This window comes from Mirounga leonina, unplaced genomic scaffold, assembly GCF_011800145.1.
Source record: "Mirounga leonina isolate KUSES-001 unplaced genomic scaffold, KU_Mleo_1.0 Mir_151, whole genome shotgun sequence".
NCBI classification, from domain to species: domain Eukaryota; kingdom Metazoa; phylum Chordata; class Mammalia; order Carnivora; family Phocidae; genus Mirounga; species Mirounga leonina.
The window spans coordinates 25,520,511-25,540,982 of record NW_023270377.1 but is presented as its reverse complement, the minus strand read 5'-3'; the positions used below and the strand labels follow the sequence as shown (position 1 = coordinate 25,540,982).

The following is a 20,472-nucleotide window of genomic DNA, read 5'->3' as shown; positions in this document are numbered from 1 at the left end:
ATTAATGATCAATATCATTAATTCTATTTTACGGAAGTGGAGATGATTTTTCTAATAATTTAATTGAAATGTTTATTGAGCATCTGTGCTAGGAACAGAAGTTTATCCAGGTTTGTTGGTACTGAATCTTGCCTGATTTGTGAGACCCTTTTCACAAAAAGGCAATTACAAATACAACCTCAGATGCCAAAGTGAGTGTTTATTTGGAATGAGGAAAGCAATCATAACAAGGTACTGAGACTTAACAGATTTAGTCCCTTTCTTTTGAGCTTTCTTTAGGCAATTTACCAGAATTGCTTACATAGAAATGCGTCTGATTTCCTTCCCTAGATAGAACATTCTACAGCTCCCAGCAACTCCTAGTGCTCAGTGGAGCCTATGCAGATAAATATCCCCAAAGTTTAAGCTTCATGGAACTTCAGGGTAAATCCGTTTCTAAGTTCCCTAAATTCTTGAAGGAATCAGCACACATAAGATTGGGTTCCCAGGCTCAAGAAAATTACAGTGGATTGTAGCTGTTAGAACTCCCCCCAAAAGGAGCTGCCTGGTAGTGGTTGGAACAGTTCCACAGGCCAGCAAAAGGATTCAAACGGTGACCGTTATTTACTTTATTTAAAATTCAATTTTGAAATAAATTTAGACTTCCAGGAAGATTACAAAAATAGTATATAGAGTGCCCCTATATTCTTCACCTACCTTCCCTTCACGTTAACACCTTACAATGCATAGTTCTTGACACCAGGAAATTCTTATAACACTATTAACTAAATTACAGACTTCATTTAGATTTTACCAGGTTTTCACCACTGGTTTATTCTGTTTTAGGATCCACTTCTGGCTCCCACATGGCACTGAGTTGACCCATTTCCTTGGCCCCTCCTTACTTGTTACAGTTCTTCAGGCTCTGTCATAACCTTGACACTTCTGAGGACTTCTTCTCAGGCATTTTGTAGAATGTTTCTCAATATGTCTGATGTTTTCTCATTATTAGATTGAGGTTATGTACTTTTTGCAAGAATACTACAGAAGTGATGTGTTCCTGGGCCAGGACCCAATACTATTACTTATTTTCTTGCTAAATTGTTTTCGCATTGGCCCTTAGGAGCTTCTTAGATTGGCTCCTGTGTCATTTCCATGTTCCCTCCACCTTCTAGCGAGTGTTTCTTTATTTTGTGGCACCACATGATATCCCAGGCTCCTCTTATACTTCCCTTTCTCCAGCCCTGGCATCAGTCACTTTCACAAGAAATCCAGTATCAGGTCTTTTTGATTCGTGTGTTCTTCTCTTTGTTCCTAAAATCCTGGGTCTTGGACAGATTCTTTCCTAAAACAACTCAAATACATGCATCGTCCATCACTAACAGTAGGACTATATGTTCCCTTTTTAAACTGCAATGGTAAAAGAACCCAGCAGGTGAGTTCTGGCAACACTGTCAAAGGCCAGGTGTGCTATGAGGACTTCCAAGCAAGCTTTTCAAGGCAGTTGCTAAAGAAATAGGTCACCGTTGACATTTGTCTCTCCTCCTCATCCATGTCCACCTGGCCCGCACCTGTCAATCATCACAAGGCTATTTCCTCTGTTCATCTTCACCACCGCTTCTTGGGTTCTGATCTTTCCTGGGCTTCCTTGGGACGTTGTACAGCCTCCGAATGGCCTTCCTGCCCCTAGCCTTTTCTTTCTTCCAATTCATCTTCCATGTGAAGAAATAAGTAATTTTCCCATTTGCAAATCTAGCTGTATCATTTACTCTGCTGACAATGGAGGAGGATTGCTTTTTTGCCCCTACATTTTTGTGGTTTTTTTGAACCTATCATTAGTGATATGGCTCCCTAATGTTGACAGTAGTAGTTCTCAAACTCTAGTGTAAATCAGAATTGGCTGGAGGGCTTGTTAAAACACAGATGAGTAGGGCGCCTGGGTGGCTCAGTCGGTTAAGCGACTGCCTTCGGCTCAGGTCATGATCCCGGAGTCCTGGGATCGAGTCCCGCATCGGGGGTTCCTGCTCAGCGGGGAGCCTGCTTCTCCCTCTGATCCTCCCCCCTCTCATGTGCTCTCTCTCATTCTCTCCCACACAAATAAATAAATAAAATCTTAAAAAAAAAAAACAAAAAAAACCCCCACAGATGAGTAGGTGTTACCCTCAGATTTCAGAGGCAGTAGGTCTGGGTTGGGGTCGGAGAATGTACATTTCCAACAGGCTCCCAAGCGATGCTGATGATGCTGGTTCACATAACACCAGCCAACAAGGTAAAGTCCAAACTGCTTAACAAGAAACCTAAGACCCTATCACAGTTATGTTTTGCACTTATGACCTTACCCCCCACTTCTCTCCACCCTTTCCTCAAACGTGCCTTCCCTTTACACAAGTCTGCGAGACCCCTGAGAAAGAGTTGATAAAACAAGACCCCCTGACTGGTCTTCCCATTCTTCCTTGTCACTATTTTTGTACATGTTGCAGACAACTATCCTGACTCCCCATCTGCAGTCTTCATTTTCCTCCAGCCTCAGAAGGAACGTCTCTCTTCTGTGGTCCAATAGCACTTGGTAGCACCGACCATGAGAACTACAATCTGGTATGGGATTTAGTTGTTCACTCACTTGATTCGCCCAGTAGTTTATGAATTTTCTAAAGGCAGGACAATGCCAACATATTACTCAATTTTGGCTCCTCAGCACCCAGCCCTTGTGGCATCTGGCATCAGATGAGCATTGAATAAATGTTGTTGACCTTTTCAAGGAAGGCATTATGCTCTTTACACAAAAGAAGGTAATAGAGAGTTTATGAGAACACTTCAAGACTTCTTACCATTACATTACAGGTAAAAAGGTATTTTAAATAAGAGAGTACACTAAGATACAGAATTAGCCAAATGAGGGGGCTCTGATCAGTTCTTTGAATGAGGTAATTATAATCATTGTCCCCTCTTAAGTCTGGGATGGGCCTTTGTGGTCTGGAAATGTGGCATGAAGTGAAGTGGAGATTTGACGATTCTGCTGTGATCGAGTTGGGTAGTTCAGCCCTCATATCTGCCAGGCTGTTAATTAGCTAACTAAGGAATTGCATTCTGTTTTTGCCATCAATGCTTGCCAGGTGCTAGTGACCCCCCCTTAGTCCTAATGGCATTCTACACATCTGCTTAACCATAGAACCAGAGTTCTTAACCAACCCTTGGTGGTTGTTAAATAGATTTGGTGGTCTACAAACATGGATAAAAACAATCACGTATTAATTTTTACCAGGTTTTAACTGAAATTAAACATTTCCCTCAATTATTAATATAGACAACGAACACAGCTGTATTTATACTACCTGAGACTTTATCATTGCTGGGACTCACCCATATTTTTATTTCACAGGCTAGCAGTTATTTCTATTCATAATTACTTCAAAATAATAATAGATACAGAACTAGATTTTACTAGATGTGCTAATAAAGAAGCACATATACTCCACATTTAGAGCTACTTTGGTATCTATATGTCAATACAGTGGATTTCCTTTGTAATCTTACATATTAAAATGCTATTTTCATACGGAAAACAAAAATCCTAAGTATTTTATTTTATATGTTTAAAACATTATTTTGAGAAGGGATCCAAATCTATCCATAGCTTCCAACAATTGTTAAAAGAGTCCCAGACACCAGAAAGTTTAAGCACCCTCATTGTAGAAGGTTACATTTACTTTGTAGCACAAATTTGGTAGGAAAATTTTTAAAAAGCAGTACAAAAAAATTCAAGTTTGCTCTGGGTGCTTAAGTTTCCATTTAAAGAGTTGATAAAACAATAGAATAGATAATGACTTGTAGCAGAACATTTTCTTCTATTATTGTGTACAAACTGCAAGTGAAACATTCTTTGATTTCTTGGGCTACATGCTCACAGGGCAGTAATAGTTAAATTAATTTCTAATATGTCTCATCTCATTACAGATCTATGCAATAGTCTCTTTCAATTTTAAATTGAGCTTCAGGGAAGATTAAGTACTTAGGTATTCCAGTTTGTATAAAATTTCTAGATCCATACAAATTAAACTTCCTCTGTCTAAATGACCCTAATCATTCTAATTTAACTAGATGGAGCCTATTTCCTTTTGACAGAGCTTGTCATGTTGAATCTTATCCATGGAGATGAACAGCATGCCAAATGGGTAATAAGTATTCCAGATGTTGCCTTGCCACTTTCCAGCAAAGTTATTAATAAAAGTCAGTTGCTTCTTGTCTTTTTTAATCCTCTAATGTTGCCGAGAATATAAACTTCCTTTCTCCCCATTAAGATATGGTAATTTTAAAAAGTATAGTAAATGGGCTGCCGCAGAGGAAAGTGATTTTATAAAAGTACCTATCCATCGTGAATGGTACCCCAGGGACTCAGGGTGGCGTGAGGCCTACTTTCCTGGGAACAGGAAGGAGGGATATGAAGAAGATGGTGGCAGAGCCCTGAGGTTGGGGGAGTGTGTGTGTGTGTGTGTGTGTGTGTGAGAGAGATGTGTTTTGGAGGGGATTGAGCTTCAAAAGAGCCATTTCATTTACTTTTGGCTGGGAATAAGTCAATAAAAGGGAAATAGCTACTCCATTAGCAAGGACCTACTCTGAAGGAAACGTGGCCGAATGCTAAAGGCCTCTCAGTCCACCTCTACGCATATCTCCGGGCCTAGCCCTGGGGCAGTGTGAGAGCCTCCAGTCCGTGACCCCTGAGGTCCTTGGGTCCGATTTCACAAATCTATCCTCAAGGCAATGAAAGGAGGGTGTGGTTGCGGTATAGAGAAGAACACTGGAGCCCGAGGGGAGGGTCAGAGGCCAAAGGTCACAGGGCTTGCTTCCAGGACATCCTTAGTAGAGAGGTGCCTTTTAAGGCTTACCAGAAAGATCTGCTGACTTTTCTTAGGTATAAACAAATTAGACATTCAGAGCGAGGAAAAGCCTAATGATACTAATGATAATTAGAATATTTCCAGTGTGATGGCTTCATCAGTCTCTTTCTTTTCTCTTTTTTTTAAAATTATTTTTTAGAGAGTGAGAGGGATGGGAGGAGAGGGAGCACGAGTGGTGGGCGGAGGGGCAGAGGGAGAAGCAGGCTCTCCACTGAGCAAGGAGCCAGACGCGGGCCTCCATCCCAGGACCCTGGGATCCTGACCTGAGCTGAAGGCAGATGCTCAACCAACTGAGCCACCCAGGCGCCCCGCATCAGTCTCTTTCAAAACACTTTGGGTTTGGTGAATTTGAAGTGAATTTTCCTTCAGTAAAACACACATACAGACACACACACACACACACAGCACTTTGGGCTCTGTTTTAACTTGCCTCCTGTGCTTTTAAATGTACAGCCTTGGAAAGGTCTTTCTATTTCTAAAAGTGTAAAAGTATCGTTTAATATTACTCTCCCGAAAGAAGGCCAAATAATTGGTGCAGTGAAATGAGTTCTGCTCTTCAGAAAACAGGCTCAACCAGCATCATAATCCATGTTGGAATAATCTTATGTATACAGCCTTGTACTCCTCTCATCTCTCATGATTTTGGCTCTAGTTAGCAATAACCTGATGTCCACGTAAAAATACTTGGAACTTTGAAGTGGAAGAAATTTACCATTAAGGCCATGTTCGTTTGGAGTCACACGTTTTGAAGTCAATACTTGCAGCATTTCCAATATGCTTTAGTTGTTGCAAGGAGTTTTTGGCGTGGACGCCATTTCTTAAATGTCAACAAAGAAATGCTATTCCCGCTGCAAGTGTTTTCCCTCTCATCAACTCCATTAATTTTTCAAGTTCATTAACAATTGAAATTATTAAACTGAGCTCTACTGACATCTGCTGGACAAAACATGTTTTTCATTGTTATCAACTCCTTACCATTGTTCCCAACTCAGTAATGCTTGGGTTTTACTAACTAAGATGGTTACTCTTAATTCAACCAACCAAGCAAAGCTGTACTCAACACATAGAAAATAGAACTAAGCTAAACATAAGCTCATCAATCAGCAGGTAATAAATCTAAGTAAAGGTTTCTCAGTCCATTTCTTTAGCTGGTCAAACCATATTTCAGTTTTGCATTGAACACACATTTTCTGAGCGCTCTGTGTATGCTGTACACCGTGTATACGCAGTGGGTCCAGAACTTGGGTAGGGCCCCTTCTTGCAAGAAGTGGAGGGTCTGGTGGGGGAAGACATATATCTAAACAGATTATTTCCGAAAATATTTTATCCACAGTGTCTCTTCTCTTAGCAGCAAGATGATTGCACTGTACCTGTTGTTCCCAGAACATCTTTTTTGGCGGTAATAAACCAGAACGACATCATTTTGTCCACTAGGAAATACATAGTGCCTTGGGCCTTAGGAATATTTCATGGGTCTACAAATATGTGTGTGTGTGCTAAAATACAACAAGAACACAGCAAATTGAAAACTCTAAATTGTAAATTAAATGTCTATAGAACATGTAATGTTAACCTGTTTTGAAATTTAATGGTTCTCAAACTTGACTGTGATCAGAATTACTGGGGGCTATTAAAGCAGATGGCTGAGTCCCATCACAAGAGGTCATGACTTAGTAGGTCTTGGTTGGGCTCTAGAACGTGCATTTCCAACAAGTTTTCGGTAACGCTACTTAATGTTGCCAGTCTGGAGACTGCATTTTGATAACCAACAATCTGAGAATGTTAATTCACCTTTTTTGGCTGAAGCAGCCAGGTAACACCATTAACTGAATTAAGATATTCAGGGGCAATTCGAAGGAGTAAGAGGTAGAAAAGTGGATAAATTGGCCTTTTCAAGGAGACAGGAAAAGGCCATCAAAGCCAGACCTACAGAGACTCTTTTTAGTATATTTCAATAGAATGTGAATGTGACTCAGCTTTACCTGGGCAGGTGAGAACTTGTAAAAGATAAACATTCTCTGTAATAAGTGGTAGTATATGCGCTGGTAATGTGAGTTACCTAAACTTGGATCAGTTCCTAGTACAGAACACCCAGGAAACACCGAGAAAGCTTATATGAACAGGAGTATATGACCATACTCACTCGTATCAACCTTTCAGTTTAGGAGTTGAGAACTAACATGTATTTTCTTTTATTTTTTAAAGATTTTAATTAATTTATTTATTTGTCAGAGAGAGAGAGCAAGCGCACAAGCAGAGGGAGAAGCAGGCTCCCCGCTGAGCAAGGAGCCCCACGTGGGACTCGATCCCAAGGACCCTGGGATATCACGACCTGAGCCAAAGGCAAACGCCCAACCAACTGAGCCACTGAGGGGTCCTGTGTTTTCTATTTCTAATGGTTTCCAAGCTTCCTGGATCAGCTCTGTTCTTTTGCTCCTTAGTGTCCCTCGATAAATGGCCCCTGAGGCACTATAGAGCCCTACCATTTTATGAAATTCTCACTTAGGAAACATGGCAAATAACTGATGATGGCAAATAAAGGCAAACGACACCTCTAGTGTACATTTACTACTCAGAACATGCTCAGAAAAAAAAAAAAAGTGGAAAAAGGAATGTGAAAACCTGCTTTTGCATTTCAAACACCTTCCAAAAGTTGGCTGGCCAATTATGGCTCCTTGTAAGTTCTAAACAAAGGGCGGAGGGGGTCTCATTTTCCTCATACAAACCTTGATGATTCCAGATGACTCAAATTAATTCTTTAGTATAGAGGTCTTCCATATGATTCTCATATTACCAGAAGCCTACGACTCTCTTTGGATTGGAAAGACACCAAATCTTTGGCAATTTTCCCAATAAAATTATAAATACATATTTGTTCCAAGTCTGCTTCTTTTACTTGCTACGATAACCAGCACAGAAAACTAATCACCCCCAGACCTTATTGCCTGGACATTATGTAGAATCATGTCACACCAGAAATTAGACTCCAGCCATTCCAGCTCTCTGACGCTCTTGCTACTGGTGCTTATGCTCTTTGATTGACACACAGTAAGTCAGTTCTTTCAACTCTGCGGCCAACTCCTGACCTTCCTTCCTTCCTTTGCTGAGTCGGGATTCCATGCAGGACTACCTGGGTCCATCGTACTCGAAGTAGCCTCTGTGGACAGCAGTACGGGTATTGTCTCAGAGCTTGTTAAAACTGCAGAATCTCAGGCCCCATCACGTGGACATTTTGGAGTAATTTTATTTTTTAATTTTTTTAAAGATTTTATTTATTTATTTGAGAGAGAGAATGAGATAGAGAGAGAGCATGAGAGGGAGGAGGGTCGGAGGGAGAAGCAGACTCCCTGCCGAGCAGGGAGCCCGATGCGGGACTCGATCCAGGGACTCCAGGACCATGACCTGAGCCGAAGGCAGTCGCTTAACCAACTGAGCCACCCAGACGCCCCATTTTGGAGTAATTTTAAGAAGATCCCCAGGTAGTTTGTATGCATATGTGGTTAAAATGCCCTGACCTCAAATTTTTTTTTTTTTTCTACGAGTTTCCTTGACTCTCCTGTACTTCCGTCTCCCCGCCCCCGCCACTCACTCATGGAAAGCCAGTCCTGATGAGGTTCCTTATCATGTTGAAATTACTTTTTTATATTGATCTCTAGGCTTCAACAGTCTTTTGTGAGCAGGTATCATCTTATCTTCCTAATCCTAGCTAAACGCTGTACCTAGCACATGCTGGTAGCGCAGTTAATATTGTTTGGATTGAAGTTCTTCAATTTAATTGCTGCACAGGACATGAAACTAAGTACTGAGGTACTAATAACTGACAGCTGGTTGAAGAACTACCTTTTTGAACATTCTTGTATTTTAACTGGATTCCAGAGGGACATACATGGATTTAACCTAAATCATTCATAATGCTGGTGCTGGGAGTTTTTGAGAAGTCAGCCAACTGAGTGAAAGTAATTTTGGGGGCAAGTGACTTCAGCTCCTCAAATTTCCTGCCACCTCACCCATCATCAGCGTGTTCCAAATGAAAGAACTCTTGAGTGTTTCTGGACTGGCTGAGTGGCTTTCAAAGTGTCTTCTTCCCTGCAGGATTCTAAACCCCAGTATCTCCAAATAGCCAGACACATGGTTCACATGAAAGACCTGGGCATTCTTGAAGTTTGTGGAACAAGAAAGAGTAGGTCGGGGATGAACAGGAATATTCGAATACGTTTCCTTGTAATTGCTTGTCATCACTGGTCTTCCTCACCCGACTGAGTCGTCAGAGTAGGGGTCCCTATCCCTTGCACAAAGAAAGCCCTTGCGAGGCAACTTGTGTGCAGACAGAGACATTTAGTCCATTCGGGGGATAGCATGGTTTTAAAGCATTGCTCGTGGAATGTCTAAATGCAAGTGCTACCAGTTTGGATTAAACCAGCAAGGCGGTACCCATGTTAACCCCTCAGTGCTAAATCTCGAGAGATCGATAGTAACCATCAACTTTCACAGTGAACCACATCAGTATTTTGGGGGTTACAGATGCCTTTCTTACTACCCCAGCTCCGTCAGAGAAGAGAAATTAAGCAACTATGGCACTGTTTTATCAACGAATTTATCAAGAGTCCTGCCTTCCCCTGCATAATGACTAAGTGCCTCACAAATGCCTTCTCTAACACGTATTTGTAGAGGATAGAACATTAGCTGCAGATTTAATGTCACCGTGGTTGTCATTTGCACATGCCTGAGAAGTTAACATAATGTCGAAATGTGAAATTAAACTGGGGGACTATGAGCAGCGGTCCTGCTAAGATCCATTTCTCTATTCTCATTATTTTACCTCTTGGTTTGTTGTGTTTGCTGCTTTCTCCCATTACTCACAAAACTGTCAAATAAGTCCCCGAGGATGCACAAGCACAGGGCTTCTGGAAAATAGTGTTTCAACAGTTTACATAATGGGACCAATGAAGCCAGTGTGTTCTCCATTGTAAAAAAGCCAGTGTTCTCTTGCTTTGTTAATTGACCCTCAGCGTTAGAAGGAAAAGGGCAAGGGTGGATGGGAAACAGAGTAAGAAAGCAAATTATCAGGGGACTGATGTGTAGGTTTTTCTGTTTCAATGATGCTTACAGAGAATACATGAAACTTAATGACACTGAGTCCACAGTGGGAATGATCGAGGGAAAAAGGATTGACACAAAAATATTCTTATTCTAGCCAGAGAGTATAAGGAGGGAGGCAAAGTTCTTTCTTAATGCGAAGTTAGGAAAAAATAAATCAAACTACTGTGGGTAAGTCGCAGGGCACAAATTAGTTCTTCAAGTTTTGTTTGTTCATGAGCTCACAAGTGTGGTGCAATTTAATGTGCTTGTCATTGTTTTCCTTCCATTCGGAGGATGAGCCAGGGAGTGTGAAGCGGGGGACGGCACTGGCTGGCCTTGGGTACTGCCACGTACTCTTGTGGCGAGTTAGTGCGAATGCTCCAGGCATCACTTTGGAGTCTCTGGGAGGCCCCGGTGAGGCACTGTCCTCTGCATGCCTCATTAGCCGCATCTAAAGATGTGATTATCACCATCTATACATTCATCCATTCAAGGGAATGAAATAAACCTAACTGTGCATTTATCCTTACTCTTATGCGTCATTCAAACACAAGACAAGGGGTATGAAGGGCATTTTAATCATGTGTACCAGAGGACAAAATCTAATTCAGGGATGAAAACAAGTGTTTTATAATTTGGCAAATCTCTGTTGTGCTAAGTGACACCACACAGTTTGTGGCATGGCGTGAGTGGTACAAAGTCCTGCCAGGTGATTCAGCAGAACTCCTGTCCAACCTCTGAATATACATTTTATAATTATGCCTCATTTAATCTCTTCCTCTCTTCAAAGTTCCTTTCAGAAGTGGTCAGCAGGGAAATCAATTTCTAGAGCTAGGTCTTTAGTCATTAACCATAGGGTGGATTCTCATATGTATGAGATGGTTAACTCACTTGTTTGGGTCCTACTAGACTCCTCCTAATTCCATCATAATCAGATTTAAAAATATTTCCCTCTAAATCCATTTTCAGAAAGTACCGCAGATATTGTTTGACAAGACAATGAAGAAAAAGTCAGGAACAAACCCTAGGGAATGAGTGTATAGAGAAAAAGCCCCCCTTTACCATTTATAAGGAAAATATTTCTTACGTTTAAACCAAAGCAAACAGAAAGCACCTGACACATAGAGTCCTAATAAAATTTTATTGAGAACCAGTAAGTGAAATCCTTTACAGAACACAGAAATACTTATGATCCCAACCCTTCCCAGTAAATAGCAATATAACTTTTGGGTGGGTTCCCTGAATATCCCAAACACTCTGTTTTACACCTCCAGGAGAGAAAGTTCTACAACTCAGCAATAGGCAAATAGGATGCTCTGACCTATTTAGGGAAAGCAGAAGTGGAATCAGAAATCAGTACGAGTAATAAAGGACTGCCGATGAGTTCCAGCAGCCAAAGGAGTAGGTGAGTAAATGTTCACTCTTCACATTCTGTATTTCAGATCAGCTAGCAGAAGGCAGGGCACTGGAAGATCAGACACAAACGAACCCGGGGACATAGGAGCAGAGTATGTCTCTCAATTCAATTATGTAGGGAAGTGGAAATGAGAAGCAAAGTGGTGTTGGATCCACTTACCTCAAACTCTTCCTACCACGAAGGCTTTGATGCCAAATAATCGGAACTGACATCAAAGATGAAAAGGAGACCAGTGACTCTAAGGATGAAAGACCAAAGCCCCATGGGCTAGACGGAAGTGGCTGTGATAACGTTCCCATGTTTTCCATGGTGAAGAGTTAGCTTCTGTAATGTCTCCTCACTATGGGGACAGAAACACATGACAGGCTAGATGAACGCTGCTCAGCAAGCTTTTAAGGTTCTACTCCCAAGTCTCGGCATGGGGAGAGAAGAGATAGTGTGGAGTTTTTTGGGAAGCAACTTTTGAAAAGTTTTTTTTTTTTTTTTAATAATAATAAAAAAAAGTTGACAATATCTGAGGGAAAGGATGTAACAGAAAGAGAACTGCAATGATGCCTCTTCCTTTTAAAACTAAGAAAGCTGGTATAAAAGCTGCTCCGTTTCCACAATGGTATTAGGGCATTGGTCTTACTTGTATAGCTTTTGCTTGAGTTTAAAATCCTATCAAATTTTCTTACCTCTTAACCATAAAGAAAACCAACAATGGCAGGAAAAGAAAATCCTGCCAGTTTCATTAAGTCCTAAAAAGCTAAAGAAAAAAATGAGACCTGAATTGTGTTTGTATTGATAAATTTGTTAATGGATGGATGGCAGTAGTTAAACTGCAATCTAAATATATTTTTAAAAAATATCCTATTTATTTACCTGATAGAGAGATAGAAAGACAGCACAAGTAGGCAGAGCGGCAGGCAGACGGAGAGGGAGAAGAAGGCTCCCTGCCGAGCAGGGAGCCCGATGCGGGGCTCGATCCCAGGACCCTGGGATCATGACCTGAGCCAAAGGCAGATGCTTAACGACTGAGCCACCCAGGTACCCCTAACTGCAATCTAAATATTAACAAGAATCTTACTCAGAATGTTCTTCTCCCTGCCTTGAAGTCTTCCCGGGGTTAAATTAATCAAGATGTTTGGAGATGTACCATGATTAAGTTTCCTCTGGCTAAGAGAAAGTGTGTTTTGCTCTCTTTCCCTTGGTTAGTAATTATAGTAGCTCAAAGTACAGGCACAGTCTAGTAAGACATTTAACTAAACTAAGTGGATTTTAATCTTTCAAGTTGGACACCCAGCCCAAGGCAAATTAGCTTTACTATAAATGCCACCGCAGCTCATGGGAACGGCCTGGGAGAAAGGCACAGCTCACCCGCAGCACTTTGACATCTGAGAGGCACGAGGTTTGCCCAACGGGCACGAGTCACAGAGGAATAAGCCAATCCTAGGAACTGAGCAGTGGGCTGTTTTTTTAGATCCCTCTGTCGGTAGCCTTTCAAGGGTCCGACAATTTCCAATAATATAAGCTGTTTTGGTGCTGAATGTGAAATAATAGGGGACTACTATCCACAGGAACCAACATATACCCAGTGGGATTTGGTTCAAAGTTAAAATAAAAATAGCATGCTTTTGTGACTGAGAAAGCCATGAAATAGGCACATTTAAAATTCTTAGACCCTGTTTTGTAAAGCTGCAAAATGTTCTAAAATCAGTCGAAACACACAGAAAGGATGAAACCAGCCTGGGAAAGGCAGTGAAGGAAGGAAGGGGAGGGGAAGCTGATGAGTCGGACCATTTATACAGAATGTGAAGCACCAGGGATCCTTCATCTACCATATAAATATAGGATCCTGATCCCGAGGGCTCAGAAATTGAGGAATTTAAGTTAAGCCTAGGATATGCAAAGAGATAGGATCTATTTGTTCTAAACATTTTCACTGGCTAATACCTCCTAAATAAACAGCATTTCTATGGAAAGCTTAGTGTTTTTATTCAAGTTATTGGCTACATAGCCCTCCTCCCCCCTTTTAAAGAGATGTAGAGTACTGTACTATTTAGTAAAAAGACAAACATCCAGATAGATTGAGAGGAAGGAAAATATCTTATGGCTTGTACCAAAGAATGAGCACTCAAGTACAGTCACTGCCAAGGAAGTAAAACACAAGTCAAAGTTCAGAAGGTAGGGTGGACAGGATGGACTCAAATCCTAAGTCACAACATTCACATACAGAAAACTCGTCTCCTGATCTTATACTAATTCCAAAGAACAAATTTAAATAAATCGTTCAAAAATGCACTCGCTTATTTTAGAAGAAACAATAAACTTTTTGTTCGCTTACCTTGAAACTAATCTTCAAATCAGAGTTTTCAAAACCACCACTGCATTTTAGAACTTTTTGATAAAAATGCTGGCTTATAGGGCCCGGATGCTTTACTACCAAGAGGAAGCAAATCTGAAAGTATCTTTATCTCTAGTTAAACCAGCACTGTCAATTTGAAAAGCGGTATTTCGGTCCTTAAACCAGGCTGCAACTCGTGCAACTTTTGTCTCAGAAGCATATGGTTAATATTTTTGTCCCCCTTCACAATCAACCACCTAAAGAAAAACAAGTCATAAAACAGTCTGCCCTATTGGGGGAAAAATACTATAAAGGTGGAGGGCAATATCCACCAATAACCATATATTTATCTACATTTAGTTTCCTTTCAACATTTTTAGAACAGCAACAGCTAGTTATATTCATAATCTTAAGTAAGAGATTTCCTCCAAGTTCTGAAATATATATATACCTACGCCCTCAAAACACTGTACATATCACTCATCCTACCTTTAGGAAGGAATTGAGGTTAAAGTTAAGAGATTTCCTTGGATACTTTTAAGTAAAAGTAAATGACAGAACAAAAGGAACCAAAGGCAAGTTCTGAAAAACAACAACAACTCAACTCCATGGAGTACATGGTTTGACTCTCTGTTTCCTTGAAAAGCAATGAAAGCACTTAGTCCAGGTTTGATATACAGAAAGGGTCATGCAGTGCATTGCAGGGGGCAGGCTTTCCTTTTACAGTTCAAACGCAGGGAACTTGGCTTTTGTGGGCACTAGGAGGTCAGCCAGGAAATAGATGGTTCCAGCCATTCCTGAAGGAAGAAAAAGAGGCAGAAGCGATTACACCAAATGACTCTGTTCTATACGGTGGCTTCGTTCTGTAGCATCAACATTGTCATACAAGCAGCAAGGGCTTCGATGCAAGGGGGGGCGTCTGCCCGTATTTGTCCATGGTGCCGGTCAACACTAGAGGAGATCACTAGCGAGGTGCTCAGTCTCTTCGTCTGGGCGGAAGACAGGAAGGCGAGCTGAACCTGAGAAGTTCAAGGCACAGCCTTGCCGTTTATCACATGTCAGCTCCTTCACATGGCACCACGGGCCACTTACCTGAGGTCCTCATTTGTGGGATGAGGATAATGACGCGTGTATGTTTTTGCTGAGCTGACTTATGATGGCGTCGGCAAAATGCCAAGCGCCTGCTTGGCTCCACAGATCGTGGTCACCAGTGTGACTACTAGGATTAGGTCTGAGAGAGTCCGTGGACTGCCTGATTTTTAATACTGAGTTTTCATATTAGGAAGTAAAGAAGTAGTTCAAGAAATGACCATAAAATTAATTTGTTGATAAAGCTCAAATTCAAATACACTGATGACCAAGCAGAGAAGTAGATGCTGACATTACAAGGCAACTAAGTAAACGTGTGGGAAATACCTTCGAAGAGGGAGAAGGGGGTGTCCGGCGTTCTGCAACCGTGTTCTCCGTAATCTAAGCACCACTCAGCAAACTGAAAGTGAGACCAAGGTCAATTACTGTAGCGACTTCTTCCAGAGACCCTCCAGAGTGGATAGAAATTATCCCTAAGAATTACTCTGAAAGTCAGAAACTATCTTCAAGGCAGAAAAAAGGGGCTGACACACAGAGACAGATGGTCTGAAGGAGAGGATGAAGCACGGGAGGGAGGAATTTTATGAGCTGTCTGAGCCACTGTCTCCCAGGTTATCAAAGCAGAATTTCTTTCTTTTGTCCCGCCCGTAAATGCTGTTGAGTAGAACTACGTCCTTGTACGAGAAGGCGAATTTAACTGAATGGTTTTTGAAGGCTTTTTTTTTCTTTTCTCTCTCTTTTTTTAAAGATTTTATTTATTTATTTGAGAGAGAGAATGAGAGACAGCAGGAGAGGGAGGAGGGTCAGAGGGAGAAGCAGTCCCCCCGCCGAGCAGGGAGCCCGACGCGGGACTCGATCCCGGGGCTCCGGGATCACGACCAGAGCCGAAGGCGGTCGCCCAACCGACTGAGCCACCCAGGCGCCCCTTGAAGGCTTCTCTTACGTAACTGGATTTGTTCCACAGACTCATGGTTTAAACGATCCAGGAAGCACATCGGACTGGGCTAGAGCCCTTTCTCCGGTCCCCGGGAAGGTGTTTCCCTCCGACCGCTGACGCCTACCTTACAGGCCCTGTACAGGTACGTCCTGTCCTGCGTGAGGTTGTAGAGCGTGAGGAACGCGTAGGCATTCCCCGCGGTGCCGTGGCACAGCCCATAGCCCTTCCGCAGCAGCCCGTGCCGCCAGGTCACGTGCGCACACTGGTAGGCGTGGTCGACGTACTGCTCCTCCCCGAAGACCTGTACAGCCGAGGGCAAGCCCGTCACGAGGGATATGAAAGAAACTCGTACTGACGTTCCTTCCTGATGGGAAAGCAAGGGAGGGCGGGAGCGGCGGAGACGGAGGTGGCTTGGCAAGAACGGGCCGGGGAGACGGGTCGCGTCAATGGGACGAATGAGAGGAGTTTACTAGCTTTGCTCTTTTTGCTTTTAAGTAACTGCCCACCACCTCGCCTGTGTGCCATCTACGTTTTATGTGCGCTCTGCCTACGGATGTAGGTGTTCCTGGAGAAGCAGCATTATTTTGCTTGTGACTTGCTGTTGGCAGTAGTCACTTTCCCAAGGACCACACGCTATCTTCCTTGGTTAGCAATAATGCCCTTCACTATTAGGACATTTCTTTACATACTGGAGAAGAAACTGCTTAGAACATTGATTACAAAAATGGATTTGATTATAAAACACTATACTTTGTCAGAAAAATAGAGATACGCCTTTAAAATCTTCTATGTATCTATCAAAGACTCAAGAAATATTCTGAGTAGACATTTCTAATATTTCACTGCAAACTAAGTGTTCCTAAAAGTAGAATAAGCCAGTTTAAAAAGTTCTTCCATTATATCCAACTTTCTGCAAGTAAAATTTGATATACTAAAAGCTTAGAGTATGAGATGCCAGTGCTTATTTATAGTCCATAGATTTGTAATTTGTAGATGTGCACCAATAGACACAGATACCTTGGTTTACTTCTATTTTTTTTTTCTTTCAAATAAAACCCCTTTCTCCTCTGATTATGGCTCTGCCATAGCATGCTTTTTAGAAATGATATTTGCATTTCTTTTATTATAGTAAAAGAAAGAAAATATAAAAATTACAATTTTAATCATTTGAAGTATATAATTCAGTGGCATTCATTACCTTCACAAAGTTGTATAATCATTACCACTACTTCCAAAACATTTTCATCACCCCAAACAAGGTCTGTACCCATTAAATGATAATGCACCCCCACCCAGCACCGCCCCCTGGTACTGCCACTCTACTTTCTTTCTGTATGAATTTGCCTACTCTACATACCTCGTACTAACCATCACACCATACAAATGGAATCATACATTATTTGTTCTTTAGCATCTGGCTTATTTCACTTAGCATTAATATTTCCAAGGTTCATGCATGTTGCAGTATGGATCAGAAGTTCATTCTTTCATATGGCTCAATAATATTCCATTGTATATATGTATACATACACACACCACATTTTGTCTATCCATTCATCTGTGGATGGACACTTGAACTGTTTCCACCTTTTGGCTATTGTGAATAATGCTGCTGTGGAACATCTGTGTACAAGAATCTGTATGAATCCTTGTGTTTAATTTTTTGGGTGTATATACCTAGGAGTTGAATTACTGAGTTATATATTAATTCTATGTTTAATTTTTTGAGGAACTACCAAACTCTCTTCTATGGCAGCCACACCATTTTACAATCCTACCAGCAATGCACAAGAAAGATTCTATTTTTTTTTTAAAGATGTATTTATTTATTTGAGAGAGAGAGAAAGAGTGAGAGAGAAAGTGTGGTGGGGAGGAGTAGTAGAAGGAGAGGAAGAGAGAAACTTAAGCAGACTCTGCACCGAGTGTGGAGTCTGGTGCGGGGCTCTTAAATCATCTGAGATCGTGACCTGAGCTGAAACCAAGAGCTGGGGACACGTAACTAACTGTACCACCCAGGTGCCCCTACACAGTGTTGGTTTTTTTTTCTTTTCTTTTTTTTTTGGTGTGGGGGGGGGCAGAATCTTAAGCAGCCTCCATGTCACAACCCTGAGATCATAACCTGAGCTGAAATCAAGTCAGACCCTTAACCAACTGAGCCACCCACGTGTCCAAGAAAGATTCTATTTTTAACTGAATTTCTGGGATACTTCTCTTGGCTCTGCCACTGATGCTGTAATCTTGGCTATTCTACCTGTTAGTGAAACAGTCTCCCGACCGATGAAATAGTCTCTGCTCTGATATAGATGGATACTGTGAGAATGAATTATAATCCATGTAGCAAAGTGACTGTACATCCAACAGTAATTTCGCTACTGCTTCTTTAAAGATTACGCATAAAACAATTGCAAGTTATGGAGTTTTAGGTTACATTTTCCAAATTATTTTGAAAATGAGAAAATTCACAGTACCTTATAGGCCTGGATGAGCATGTAGATCACTCCAGGTGCACCGTGACACCAATGGACTAGAAGATCTCGATTATCATCCACACACGGAGGATAATTGCCAGAAGGAAATTTCAGCTGGCAGACATAATCTACACTGGGCTTGACCAAACTTTGTAACTTCACATGGTTCACTTGAAGGCTGGGCTAAAAATGAGAAAGGGAATTATTAGTTTTGCTAAAGCAAACAGATCTTCCTAAACCTCAGGGATAAGTTTTGTGTATGTTTTAAAAGGAGGGAGACAGAGATAGAGGGGGTGGGAGAGACAGAGGGAGAGAATTAATCCTAAGTAGACTCCAACCCAGCACGGAGCCTGACGCAGGGTTTGATTCATGACCCTGAGATCATGACCTGATCTGAAATCAAGAATCGGATGCTTAACCAACTAAGCCGCCCAGGTGCCCCTGGGATTAGTTTTAAGCCAGAAATGAAACATGACCAAAAGGAACTAGAAGTCACTAAACGGTTGGATTCCATTCCAATTTTTTTTAACTGACTGGAACATACTAAAATCAGGATATCCCTTAACTCTTGGGACTTTATGTACATACTATTTTTCAATATTTATCGTTGTATACTACATATAAATAATTTTCCTAAGTCAAAACATGAACACAAGAGATGTTTCTTAAGGTTTTAATACCTTAGGCATACTTTATTTAATTTTTATTGGCAGTAGGCTCCACACCCAGCATGGAGCCCAATGTAGGACTTGACCTCACGATCAAGAACTGAGCTGAAATCAAGAGTTGGACGCTTAACCAACTGAGCCACCCAGATGCCCCAATACCTTATTCATACTTTAAAGGCCACAAAGAGATGCATTAGACAATGTAAGCGCAACTTTCATTTTTACATTTAGAGAAGTGGTAGATGTTTCCAAAAAAAGAGGAAGCTAACGAGTCAGGAGACCTGGAATCTATATCCCAAACTGCTGTGTGACTCTAGATTAAGCCTTCTGCAGAGGATTTGGGACTGACATTTATGCAGTATTATTTTGATACAGTGATGTACAGATTTATAGGATGCACTAACAGGGCATTTGAGCCACTTTTTTTTTTTTTTTTAAGAATTTGGCTTTCTTTTTTTAAAGATTTATTTATTTATTTTAGAGAGAGAGAGAGAGAGATAATGAGAGCAAGCATGGGGGGGGGAAGGGGGAGAGGGAGAGGGAGAGAGAGAGAGAGAGAATCTCAAGCAGACTCCCCCTGAGCACAGAGCCCAACATGAGATCATGATCTGAGTCGAAAGCAAGAGTCTGGACACTCAACCAACTGAGCCACCCAGGCGCCCTGAGCCTCCATTTTTGATATAATGGTTTTAGTTTCTCCTTTTGGTCCTGTTCTTAATTCAACGCACTACTCACTTCTTCAAATAACAAATTCAAAGCGTTGTCCTTGTCAGGAGGGGGGTGGGCATGTGGGTAAGGAGACAGCCCATGTTGTGATGCATAGGTACTGAATGTGCACTAAATTCTTGAGGGCATATATAGATTTCATTCTACCCAGAGAATATTGTTCCAGCTCAGTTTAAAATACTGGAGTAGAAGGAGTGGATTTTCCTCAAATTTGCAGGAATTATCCAAAATGGGCTACAAATAATATTTTATGTTTATGATACTATGATAAAACATAGTATTATGTTTTATGTTTAATATTTTTATTTATGTTTATGATACATAAGTACCTACTGGAATGGACTTTCAGTATTAAAAGTTAAATCATTTCAGAGCGCCTGGGTGGCTCAGTCATTAAGCGTCTGCCTTCGGCTCAGGTCATGGTCCCAGGGTCCTGGGATGGAGCCCCGCATTGGGCTCCCTGCTCTGCGGGAAGCCTGCTTCTCCCTCTCCTACTCCCCCTGCTTGTGTCCCCTCTCTCGCTGTGTCTCTCTCTGTCAAATAAATAAATAAAATCTTAAAAAAAAGAAAAAAAGGTAAATTATTTCAAATAGACAATTATCTGCCGATGGAAGACTTAGAACGTAGGTCTCCAGATTTCACACTGCCACCAAAAGGAGGCAGCTGGAAGTAAGATGACTCTAACTCACCCCAAGACTGCACAATACATGAACTCTCCTTCCTGAAAACTTAAGAATATATATTTACTTCCGGAAATACAGAGCCAGTGGAGGTTGATGCCAGAAAAATAAAGGAGTCTAAGTCTGAACTGTCGAAACCCCTCATTATAAAACTCCTAATTGAGAAGTGCAGAACAAATACAAAAGTTGGTCTCTTACTGCCACTAAC

General features: G+C 41.4%; 2 protein-coding genes across 4 annotated transcripts in view; one reads left to right on the top strand and one right to left on the bottom strand.

Moving 5' to 3' along the window:
• Nucleotides 1–20,472, top strand: part of CPS1 (carbamoyl-phosphate synthase 1) — a 357,074-nt gene that overhangs the window by 116,122 nt on the left and 220,480 nt on the right. The window lies entirely within an intron of this gene.
• LANCL1 (LanC like 1) overlaps nucleotides 13,221–20,472 on the bottom strand; it is a 38,568-nt gene continuing 31,316 nt past the window's right edge. For 2 of the 3 annotated variants that reach the window (XM_035007225.1, XM_035007228.1), the window contains exons 7-10: nucleotides 18,191–18,373; nucleotides 15,847–16,023; nucleotides 15,113–15,185; nucleotides 13,221–14,493 (exon numbers count right to left, since the gene is read on the bottom strand). In XM_035007225.1, coding sequence (XP_034863116.1) covers nucleotides 14,417–14,493; nucleotides 15,113–15,185; nucleotides 15,847–16,023; nucleotides 18,191–18,373 — 510 coding nt within the window. In that variant the 3' untranslated portion in view covers nucleotides 13,221–14,416. The remainder of the gene's footprint in view (nucleotides 14,494–15,112; nucleotides 15,186–15,846; nucleotides 16,024–18,190; nucleotides 18,374–20,472) is intronic. The other variant, XM_035007227.1, reaches the window with a different exon arrangement.